General features: G+C 24.4%; 1 protein-coding gene across 1 annotated transcript; it reads right to left on the reverse strand.

Annotated features, from left to right (window-relative positions):
• Nucleotides 1–469: 469 nt before the first annotated feature.
• On the reverse strand, nt 470–3543 carry LOC111288481 (laccase-14-like). The gene is made up of 6 exons (XM_022879388.2): nt 3374–3543; nt 3127–3278; nt 2759–3003; nt 2488–2613; nt 876–1823; nt 470–788 (listed from the first exon to the last, which is right to left on the reverse strand). The coding sequence occupies exons 1-6, from the start codon at nt 3476–3478 to the stop codon at nt 655–657; spliced, it is 1710 nt and encodes a 569-aa protein (XP_022735123.1). The 5' UTR covers nt 3479–3543; the 3' UTR covers nt 470–654.
• Nucleotides 3544–13519: the final 9976 nt, after the last annotated feature.

Below are 13519 nucleotides of genomic sequence, written 5' to 3' on the forward strand. Positions count from 1 at the left end.
TAAATAACACTCAACTTTAAGCTAGTTAAATGCTTTTCATTGGGTCTTAAGTTCAAGTAGTAAAAAGTGTTAAATTGAAAGGCTAAATGTGTAAATTAATTTTAAATTTATGTAACTTTTTATTATTTTTTATGTTTATAAAAAGAAATTCACTACTTAATATCTTAATTTTACTTTGATAAGTATTTTACATAATTTATTAATGATGTTAAATAAAATATTAATTAATAAAAATATATCATGAATTAATTTCTTGTTATGTTAATATATTATTAATGAAATTGATTTCAAAGCCAATGATATGAGAAAATAAAAATCTATGATATAAGTTAAAGATCAAGTTACTTGATAACCCAAATTAAAATCTCTCTTCCTCTTTCAAACAAAAAAGAAAAGTAAATTGCTAATAATAACGCATGTGACTCCGTACGTAAGGCATGGTCCAAACAACTTTAAGGTACAACAAAAATCATTCCCCTGGTAAAAATAAACTGCTACGTCACATCACATGTTTCAAAACCAAAATGTACCAAAAGAAAAATGAAGCATCATCATTATGCCATCCCTTAGGAAATTTTATTTCATAGTCTTGATGACTTAATTAAGTAGTACACTTGATATGTTAACAAACCCTAGGCATTGAAGTGATTAAAATTAAGAACAAGGAGGCATATACGAGGGTGGTGGACGCATGCTTGTTTCGTTGGTGCCTCCATCCTTCACTATGACAACAGTGCTCATTCCCCAAGTCGTGTGTCGCTCGAAATGGCAGTGCATAAACCAAACCCCTGATTCAAAAGTAAAACAAATATGAACATTGGGTAATTTGTGCATAAATAAAATATGTTATGTATGTAATTACGATGTATATGTACCAGGATTATCAGCTTTGAATCTAATAGCAGTCCATCCTTTTCTGGGGACTGCAACGGTGTTGACCTCCGGTGGATCAACCAAATTAAACCTGCCAGGATCAGTGCCATTGTCAAAATCCGCGGAACCTGTTCCGACCAAATAAAAACTGTATCCATGAAGATGCATGGGATGATTCTGTGTGGCTCCGATATTTGTCCCTTGGAATACAATTTCCACTTCGTCACCATAATTAAGTGTTATCACCTGCGTTCCTTCGCTTGTATATGCAGACATGTTGGCCACTGTTGTGTAGTTAAAAGGAGTAGGCGGCTTGTTCGGGAACTCATCAGTAATATGGCTCACATTATAGTTATTGTCATAATATTCTTGTAGCAGAGAGGTTGATGGCATCACAAAGCTGTTGTTGTTTAAGCTTGCTGCCAGCTTGTTGTTGCCATCAACTGTGCAACCTGTAGAATTGGGGCAAGCGAATAGATTGACTGATACTGTCATGAAGATTTGTTTAGTGATGTTTTTGGGGACATTGATTGGGTGAGCTGCATCTGCTAAACTCTTCAACCGAACAACGAAGAGTTGTGCAGATATTGAGTCACTAATATTAGGAAATGTTGGAACAGGAATTGAGGTTGGAGTTGTATAATTTCCACTATATTTGATAAGTGCCCTAGAGGTGGTGTTGTCATAAGAAGAATCGGTATCAAGAAAAGGAGTAAGAACCATGTAGTAGTAACTTGCTGCTTGGTTTGCAGTAACCAAAACGTCCATGGTTTGGCCAGGGGTGATGAACAAATAATCTGTAGAAAAGGGTTTGACATATGCTCCATCCGACCCAACAACGGTCATGTTGTGGTTCGCAATCGCGAAGAACATTTCTTCATTCAGGATTGAGTTGACGATGCGGAGGAGATAAGTCTTGCCAGTCTCAACCAGCAAACTGTACATTGTTTCTGCAACCACATGTGAATCATATTGGCATCAAGTTGAACGTTAGGTAGAGGCTTTATAAACTTGAATTAACTTCTACAAGTCAAAATCTTGATGGGACAAAGCACGTAGTTACAATTATGAATATAGCTTTGACCAAAATTGCTACCCACGACAAAAGTCTTAGAATTAGGTAATTGGAGTCCACATCTCCAGAATTGTGGATTTAAAAAGTATCTTAACCACAACACATAAACCTGTTTACAGTAAGTTGATTTTTCTTTAGTCAAATGCATTAGAGTGTCATTGCCTACGACCCATTGGCTTGGCAATAACCTGCCAGTTGTGGAAGGTACAGTCTACAGAGTTCTAGGATCAAGTATTTTCTTTTTATAAGAGAGACAGAAATAAAAATATATATTACTAGAATCTAAATTTCAGACATATTAGATGTCGCATCTTATTTCAATAAGACTAAACTGAGTTTAAATCTCTGGATTCTACCAAATATCTCTTTGTTTCTCCCGTAATTCACCAGAATAGTTTCATGTTTAAAGTTATACTAATATTGATCGGTGAGGACTCAAAAACATAGATAACCCTGAAAAGAATTTAATCAAATTATGGATATAAGAAAGAAAAATGTATGATTAATTCTCCATCTTTCGATTCTTTTGATTTATATACCATTAGAGCAGTCGTACAAGTCTCCAGGTTCACCGTTGATGGTGTAAGCATCTGAAACGTTTGGATCACCGCCACTTGCGACAGCTTCGTCTAACACATCCATCACATCTGATTTGTACCATGAGGCTGCCACCAAGAAAAAGTTGTTGATTTAACAGTTTTTAAAACACACCAAAGCTGTCAAAAACAGAATTAATAGGGAGAAAACTTTTCATTTGAACTTATCAGCATGCTTTGAATCATTTCACGCTGATAATCAGAGTTCACCTACAGAATACAATTGTTTGGTCTCCATCAGGCTTATCGAAAGGATAACTGGTTCCGTTAGCCGGAAAAACTTTGATGGCACCATGAACCGTAGCACGCGACCAGTCACTATGGGCATGCCACCAGAGTGTTCCTTCCTCCGTAGACAAATTGATCTCCTGTGTGAAATTTCCTCCGGACTTAATTGGGCATTGTGTAATGTACTCCGGACCATCTGACCATGGATTCCTCGGCTGTCTAACTCCATGCCTGCAAGTATCAAAATTTTCTTAATCTGGTATGATTCTTTTTTCTGTTTTTTAATTTTAAAACCATCAGTTTTCCTGGAAAACTAATCTTCAAGAGATTGTTTGAGAGAAAAAATCAATATACCAATGAATAGAGATACCATATGGCCCGTCATTCTGGACAGTGACAAAAACGGTATCACCTTTCTTAGCATGAATCTCCGGCCCTGGAAAACTGCCGTTTACAGTAAGAACAGTGGATGTGGTACACAGCTTCGTAAAATTAGTCTCCTTCACCTGCAAATATTATTCCCCAAAAGATCATTAAACCCAACTTTTTTATTAGTTTCAATGACTTTGCCTCGATCCGAACTTGACAAAAAAATACTTACAATCCAGTAATAGTTATGAACAGCACCGTGAGCGTTGCTGAAAAGCAGAGTACTAAGTAAAATAAACCCTAAAATCCCAGAGATTAAACCCATATTTGTTTTCATTTTTCAAGCACTTCTCTCACTAATACAAATGAAAACTCTCCACCGTAATCACCTACGGTTGTGTTGGTCTCTCTAGCCAACTTGTATGGGCTATTTATAGAATAAGCTTGGGCTGCTTAATGCTTATTATGTTTGTTTAAAGTTTAAATCTTCAAAAAAAAAAAAAAAGAAAACTCGAGGAAAACATGGATATTGTGCGACGTCAAATTCCAATTGTTAATAAAAGCAAAGGTTTTGGTTGTCGGCAAATTTCATTGGGTGTTTCTGCAGTAAATTTAACGTTGGTCATCAATGGTAGGCCATAAGCTCGGCCTGTGGGGGCCTTGGCCCCACCCAAACATTTGAGCAGTCTATATTATATATTACAATTATTTCATTTAAATCAATTAAATTAAATTAAGTTAACTCACGTTGAAATTGTTGAAATTGTTATTTGTAAATTTTATTTTTAATTTTTAACTTAATTTTATGCATTATAATTTTAAAAAAGTTAAATTATATTATAATTTATGTATTTATTATACTTATTATTCACAAACCCTTAAAAATAATAAACTTGTCACAAAAATTAATTCACATTTACTCATATATATTTTAAAAAATAAATTAACCGTTTAATTTTCTGTATAAGCTTTTAAATATTCAACCAAGTACCAAAAGAATATTATTTTTCTTTTTAGCTAAATACTCATTTTCTCATGTCTTTGTAATTGTTTTAATTTTTTTATTTGATAAAATCTGAAATGAACTATTTTAAATTTTTAAAATTTGTATTTTTCTTAAAATATCTGTATTCAACTCGACAAACGTAAATATAAAGGTTGAACGATTCAAATATATTAGAAAACTTAGAAAGAAAAAGTATATTTATATTAAATACATACTCAAATCTAACACTTGTTCCCGAATTCAAGTACATAATAAATAAAAATATATATAATTAACCTCTTCAAAATTAGCCATTAAGATCCGCTACTATTGGTCATTATGAATAGAACCACTAAAGGTCTTACACGGGTTAAATTAGGAATATAATCAATTAAATTTGAATAGATATAATATTAAGTTTAAATTCAAGTTCAATTCTAAATTTAAAATTCAAAATTTGATTCGAATTTAATAAAATTTTATTTTTTTAATTCGAGTTTGACTCAATATATAAATCAAATTATTTGAGTTTGTTCAGTTAGGTTTGATTAACATGTAAAAATAAATTTAATTCTTATATTTAATAAAAAATCAATTATTTATATTCGAACTCAAGCTCAAATTCAAGATATTTTATTAATTAAAATAATTAAAAATTATTAAAATATAAAAACTTAATTAGATTCATGAACTATTCAAACCGAATATAAAAATATTTGAACTTCATTCGATTAATAAATCAAATTACTCGAACTCGAATTAAATTCGATAATAACCAAATCAAATTTAAATTTTATTCGAGTTAAACTTAAATAATTTTTGAGTACTAATATATCATTTATACATTTAAATCCAACAAATATTTATGTATCTTTACTTTATTTATTTTTTACTTAAAAAATTTTGGAATAAATAAATTGTTCACACCGAAACAAAATGTGTGGCATTTACATGAATTTTACTTTATTATAAAATATGAAAACAAAGAAAAAAGTTACATATATTAAATATTAAATATTAAATATATTTTAAAAAATGATTATATAAAATAATTGTATTAAATTCAAATCTTACGAGAATGAAAGTATTTTTCCTTTTTACACTTGAAAAGGCCATGCGAAGTAATCATTGTTTGTTCGATAAACCCTTAATTAACGTGAAGTTAAAGATTTTAAATTCTAAACCATGTTAAAGCATATAATTTTCAGGTGCGAACTTATGCTGGAAACTAGGTAGCTTCGCCTACGACTTGTGCCTGCTACAGATTTTTTCTTTCTATTTTTCGGTGATGCTTTTATGATGTCAACTGCTACAGAACACTTGCTCTTAATACAAGTCAACTTAAACAATTAAATGATTTAAATTCAAGCGCGCTGTTTGTTTGGTTAAAAATAACTTCTAAAAAATAATTTTTAAAAAATATTTATATTTTTTAAATTTAAAAAAATTTTGTTATTTGTATGAGTTAATAAAAAATATTTTATGTTATTTGATTGTTTTCTAAAAAATTTATTTTTTTCAAATAATATTAATATAATTATTAAAATATATTGAAATTATTTATTATTAAAATTGTTAATATTAAAAAATAATTATATTTTAACAATAATTTTTAATTTTAAAATATTATGTTAATATAAAAATACTTAAAATAAAACTATTTTTATTCTTTATATTATTTATTAATAAATTATATTAATAGTATATTATTTAATAATAATACATTATTTATTCATATATTATTATAATATTTATTAATTAAATTAATAATATTTATTAATATAATATTGTTTTAAATATATTCTAATATTATTTCTTACTATTATTCATTAATATATTATATTAATAATATATTATTTATTAATATATTATAACAATATTTATTAATATAAGATTTATTAATATAATATTATTTATTAATATTAACATATTAGTATATATTTATTTTATAATAATATTTATTATTATAATATTTATTAATTAAATTAATAATATTTATTACTTTATTATTTATTAATATAATATTATTTTTAATATATTATAATATTATTTCTTATTATTATTTATTAATAATTATATTAATCGTATGTTATTTATTAATAATTTATTATTTATTAATAGTATATTATTTATTAATATATTATAATAATATTTATTAATATATGATTTATTAATATATTATTATTTATTAATATTAACATATTAGTATTTTTTTTATAATAATATTTATTAATATATTATTTATTTATATATAATAGCATATTTATTAATATAATATTATTTTATGAATATATTATAATATTATTTATTAATATTTTTATTAATCTATTATATTAATAGTATATTATTTATTCATATAATATTATTTATTAATATGTTATAATATAATATAATTTATTTATTAATATAATATTATTTATAAGTAAAATTATGCTCCGAAGTATTAATAAATAGTTATACTTATAAACAACTTTTTTCCAAAATATATCTTCCTCTTTTTAAATCCATATGACAATTTTTAAAACATGACCTCATTTTCCATTGACCAATAAATTATTTTTTGCTTATCAACCAATTTTCTACCAAGCAAATACCTAAATATATGAAAATTATTTTCAGAAAATCATTTTTTGCCAAACAAACAGAGCTTTAGGCTTCGTTTATTTTGCAAAAAATGACTTTCAAAAAATAATTTTTGAAAAATATTTACATTTTTAGAATTGAAAGATATTTTTTCTATTATTTGGATGAGTTACTGAAAAATAGTATTCATTGTTTGGCTATTTTCTAGAAAATCCATTTTTTTCAAATAATATTAATATAACATTTAAAATATAATGAAATTATTTATTATTAAAATTATTAATTTTAAAGAATAATTATATTTTAATAATAATATTTAATATTAAAATATTATGTTAACATAAAAATACTTAAAATAGAACTATTTATTATTCTTTATATTCTTATTATTATATTATAATATTATTTATTAATAATATTTATTAGTATATTATATTAATAGTATGTTATTTATTAATAATATATTATTATAATACTTATTAATTAAATTAATAATATTTATTATTGTGTTATTTGTTAATATAATCTATTATAATATTATTTCTTAATATATACATATATATATTAATAGTATATTATTTATTAATAATATATTATAATATTATTTATTAATATAAATATATTATTATAATATTTTATAATAATATGTATTATAGTATTATTTATTAATATATTATAATATAATTTTATTTATTTATTAATATAATATTATTTGTAAGTAAAATTATTCTCAAAAGTATTGATAAATATTTCTACTCATAGACAACTTTTTTTCAAAAAATATATTTCTTTTTTTAAATCCGTAAGACAATTTTCAAAAATATGATATCATTTTTCATTGATCAGTAAATCATTTTTTGTTGACCAGTCAATTTTTTGCCAAACAAACACCTGAAAATGCGAAAATAATTTTTTGAAAGTTATTTTTCATGAAACAAATGGAGCCTTAGATTCAAATTATATCCTAGTACCATAAAATTGGATATAATTTTTGGCCTAATCCTTTTCAATTATTCGTTTGGAATACAATAGCGAGGCACGATGGAGTCATTCCTGTTATGTCATGTTTCGTTTATTCATTAGAGGAGTGATAGAGTTGGTAATTTAAAGCATAATATGGTGATGTAATGCAAACATGATATAAAAATAAGTTATGAAAGTGACACAGTTTAAAATTTTAGTAATTATTATATATAAGTTTAACAAAACTAAAAATATATATTTTAAATTGTTATGTCGACGTGAATTGTAACACATAATTTTTGTATAAAATATAGTATGAATATAAAATTTTTAATATTTTATATAATATAAATACACGAATCGTCAAATTTAGGGGTGAGTATCTAGTGGAGCATGGATTTTTTTTCTCTTATTTTATTCATAAAACATTCAATTATATGCAATCCACTATGATACATATAATTAAAAATAAATTTAAAAAATTCAAATATTTTTTTACTAAGCACCTATTACCTTTTTAAAAAGTGTAGTACGAAGTTTAAATTTGATCGGACACTCGATTCTTTTACTTAGAAGTATAAATATATTATTTTAATAGAAAATATTGTATCAATATTTATTAAATAAATTTTTATCTAAATAATATATTTTATTTAATTTAAATTTTTAATGATCATTTTATTTTTTATTATACTTTATCTCACCTCTATCATTATGTTTACATTTAATTACATATACTATTATTAATGTTGATATAATTGATACAGCACTTATTCTCACTAATATTATCGTTATAACTCTTTGTAAATAATCTAGAAGCAAAAATATGTTACACATCACTATAGACACCTATTTTATCCAAAAATAATTGTAAATCATCTTTGAATAATTTAATATAGTTAAGTCCAATTTTAGGTTGAATTATTGATTTTAATTTAATTACGTATTTTAATTTGATATTTTGGTTGAGTGTTATGTCAGTTTCCATTGGCCAATCTTCTGAGCATATTTTTCTCTTTTTTTTTTTCATGGATCAAATGTTGACTTGATTCATGATTATAAGCCAGATGACTGGAAGGCCAGAAATAAAATTGAGACCCATGAATAATTTTTGTCATATTTCTCAAATGTTGGAAAAGGTAAAAGTTTTTTATGTAGGAAGTCTAACAATGGAAAGGGAAAAGTCTGAAGCTTAAGCTACCATGGTAGTAGAGTTTTGTCAACCCCAAAAACACCTCTTTCCAAATTGTCTCCTCATTCCCAGCTCTCTGATTTTACCTTCTAATTTTTCCTATTCACTCTATCATCATTTGATCAAAACTCATTAACACAAAGAGTTTCATTATCCTAGGTGTAACAACTTTACCATTTTTCTCCTCCACCTAAAAATTTTTTCAGATTCATTGATACATCTCTGCAAAAACACTCCAAAATTGCAAATACCAAAAGTGAATTTGAAAGTTAAAAAAAAAAAAAGGGATGATTTTCAAAGGCTTGCAAGGACCATAAAAACCAAAGGGTTAATATGTTAAAAAAAAAAAAAAGGCTAATTAAACCCAACCCTTCCCAATTACCAAAGAACTCCCTAACAATCTCCAACAACTCACCAAACTATTTCATTGTCATCAACCACAACTTCATTCGCTTGCACTATAGTTTAGCCACCACGCCCTTAATCACCATAAAGCCAACACCATCATAAAATTCCACACCATTTCCCATACACTCTCACCGCTGATAGCCATATACTATCATGATAAACCTAAAAAAATAACAATAAAAAAATCACCTGGGACCCACAACACCTAAAAAAACAACAAACAATGGCAAAATCAAACTCATTCCTCATAAAAGAAATTGCAACAACAAACCATACACAAATATATTTTATTAGAATAAAAAAGAAAAAGGGTTTTTGGTTTTGGTTTTGGAGAATCCAAAGAGTTTTAGGTTAGATTTCTAGCAAGGAGAAAGGTTTCGACTTGGAGAATAGCATAGTTTGAAAATGGTAGCCATAGGAGCAATAAAGGGAATAGATTTTTTTGTCCAAACTCATGGTTTTCTAATTTAGATTTAGGAGTTTTGAGTGGATTTTTGACAAACCTAGCTAGATAACAAAGAAAAGGGAATCAAAATGAGTTTCTAGGTAAATTTTTGGCTTAAACCAGCACTAATGAGCAATAATTGACAATAAAGACAATGACGGTAAGTGGCAACCAATTGTCAAAATTTGAAAAATGGAAGGTCAATTTTCTAAAATCTAATATAAAGTTTTTTTGTTTATAAAGAATGGGTTAAAATGTTTTGAAAAAAAAATTTAGCTTTTATAAAAAAAAATGTCAAAAACTATGCATTTTAAAGGTTGAAAACTCATCTGCCCGACTTAAAAACCGCATCAGACCAAAGCCAAAATCAATCTAGATCAAACCGCCATTGAATTGATTCAACTCGACTTGAACCAAAAAAGAACTGTTCCAGACTATGAAAAATTGCTTTGGATCACATTGAACCGATTGAATTGCCCCTTAAACCATTAACCAGCATTGATCAGCCTATTTTTGGTAATTTTTACATTTTAGCTTTCAAATTATTTATTTATTTATCTACACATATTTATGTTTTAAAATCCCTGTAATAAATATTTTTTAAGGAAATAAAAAAATTGGTGTTTAAAAAAATTAATAAATTAAAAAAATATATTTAATAAAAATATAAAGAAAAATAATACAAATAAAAATATTTTTGATGATAAAATATTCAGAAAGTTTGAGTAGTGATTCTTTAAAATATCAATGTGAGGATATTTTTCTAAAACATTACCAAAGTAATGAAATATTTAGAAAAATATTCAATACAAAGGATTTTCGTTTACTTATATCCCTAAAAAAAATAAAATAATATAATAAAATAAATAAATAAATAATGATGAAAGAAAAAAATGAGTCCTTTTTAGTAATAAAATTATAATGCATAAATATTATTGGCAGTAATTAAATTTTTTTTATTTTAAAAAAATATAAGAAACGAAAATGAAAATTTTTGAGGATGGGATTATAACAAAATCTGAGTAATGATTCTTAAAAAATTTTTAGGTGAGAGAATTCTTCTAAAACACAACCAAAATATTAGGGTGTTTAGAAAAATTTTCAATAATAAAGATTTTCTTTAGTTTTTTTTTTTTAAAGAAAAAAAATAAAAATAAATAACGAACAAAAAAATTAAGCCAGATGCCATATAAAGTTAAAAAAATAAGTAAGATTATTAAGATAAAAAATATTTGCATGCATGCCACATTTTGTTATCTGCATTTCATACACACTCAGTAACCTTGAAAATAACGTGAATTTTTTAACATGAGATTCTTAAGAAGTTTGAGTAGTGATTCTCAATAAATCTTGAGGTAAAAAAGTTTTTCTAAAATACGACCTAATTATTGGAGTATTTATAATAATTTTTAATATAAAAAATTATCGATTACTTTTCTTTACTAAAAAAATGAAGTTTTATACATTACAATAATATTAATATTACAAATTGATTCATAAGCATCATATTTTACGCATACATGTTTCTAAAATATTGCCAAATAATTGGAATAGTGAAAATAATTTTCAATATAATAATTTCTTGTTTACTTTTCTTTACTAAAAAATGAATTGTTATACAATATAATAATATTATTATTGGAGTATTTAAAATAATTTTCAATATAAAAAATTCTCATTTAGTTTTTTTATTAAAAAATAAATTTGTATACAATACAATAAGATTACAAATCGATTAATGAGCATCATATTTTACGCATACATGTTAATTTCAAAAAATAAAAAAAATTTTATTATAAAATTTTGAAGAAGTCCGAGTAATAATTCTTTAGGAGTCTCTAGGTAATAAGATTTTTCTAAAACATTATCAAAATATTGGGATATTTAGAATAATTCTTAATAAAGTTTTCTCGTTTACTTTTATTTAATAAAAAGATAAGAAATGAATTTTTATAAAAAAAAAAATTATTTGGGTTAAATTTTGAATATCATTTTATTATATATAACATAAATATTGATTTTGAAAATAGATATGAACTGTTGATGATGAAATTCTTGAGAAGTTTAAGTAATGATGTTTATGAGATCTCTAAATGAGAAAGCTCATTTTAAATATTATCAAAGTATTAAAATATTTTTTAAAATTTTATTACACAAAATTCTTATTTATTTTTCAAGTGAAAAATTAGAAGGGATTTTTTTCTGTTATAATAAGAAACATTAAGAAAATTATTTTTTAAATATCAAAAGTAAAACCATTTTTATCAAAGTTAAGAAATAACATAGGATTAGTTGGTATTATTTTTAAAATAGACGTTATAGGATACCAATCCTTCCCCATATATAATAATAATCCCAAACTCCATTTTATTTTTGTAGACCAAAAGTTGTTCTTTTAATAAATTTTAATAAATTTTAAATTTTTATTAAAATGATATTTTTTTAGATAGCCAATTACTTTTAACAAAAAATATTTGTGATGACTATATGTTTTTATTTATTTTAAAATTCGTCTAACAATCTCCAAAATTATTATGACAAACACAAATAGTTAATTCCAATAGGCACTACAAATTAAAGGTTGAACTCATTTTGAAAATATACGATTGTTTTTCTTTTTCCTTAAATTAAGATACACGAATTTATAGTCATAAATGTCGGAACGTATAACCTAGGTTATGGATGGCAACTAGATTCGACCAGTTATCTTTGCTAGGCCTTGAGGGAGAAGACCAATGTTGTAAATTTTAGTATTAGAACATGTTTTAATTTTTTTAAAAAAAATAAATAACCAATATCAATTATTTTGATATATTATTTTAAAATTTTTGGTTTAATTCATAAATATTTATAAATGTACATATATATAATAATAATATTATTAATAACAAGAAAAATAAATATAAAAATTTAATAATGATAATATAAATTTTAAAAAATTACTTTTATACAAAGAAACAATTATTGTTAAAATTGATAATAATATTTATTTACTTAACTATTTATTTAATTTATTATTTATGTGTTTATTTGTTTGTTTATATAGTAAAATACTAAACCATATAATAAAGCCAAAAGAAATTTTTAGTTACTTTTGTATAAATTTATACAATATAAAGGTATTCATATTTATATACGTTTTATTTTAATTTAAACCATTATTTATTTTTTTAATTTAATTTTTCTTCTATTCATTTTTGTATTTTCTTTTAAATAAATTTTATCCTTCAAATAATTAATTATAAAAAAATTGCTAACAGAATCCTATCCCTACGTGCACTAATCTTTTTTCCCACCTATTCACCTTTCATGATTTCATCTAATCCCACCACCACCACCACCACCATCCCATCTTATGTTATCTTTTTTTATTTACGCTAAAACTTTCTTTCCAATAATTAATTGTAAAAAAATTTAGAGCATACCAGTTGAAACCACCGATACTAAAACGAAATTTATGAAGACACAAATTAATTAACATGATTCAATCGTGTGTTTAGGGCCATGAGCAAATAATTATTTTATTATTAAGATATTAAAATAAAATAAAATCTTTTGAATGATTTTTCAAACTATCTTTTTTTTTTATATACCCTTTCTCAATATTCTAATAAGAATAATTAGTCACACTCATTCAGACTAGTTAAAACTCTAAAAAAATATTAGGTAAGTTTTGGAAAAAATCTTCTTTACTATTTAAAAAATAATTAATATTTTTATTATTTTATCAAAAAATGAGTAACAAAAAAAATTAAGAAAGACAACTTATGTCCATCTTCTAAACCCAATTTTTAATCTCAAA

This window comes from Durio zibethinus, chromosome 4 (assembly GCF_047325235.1).
Source record: "Durio zibethinus cultivar Kanyao isolate XHJ-2024 chromosome 4, ASM4732523v1, whole genome shotgun sequence".
In the NCBI taxonomy this organism is placed as follows: Eukaryota; Viridiplantae; Streptophyta; class Magnoliopsida; order Malvales; family Malvaceae; genus Durio; species Durio zibethinus.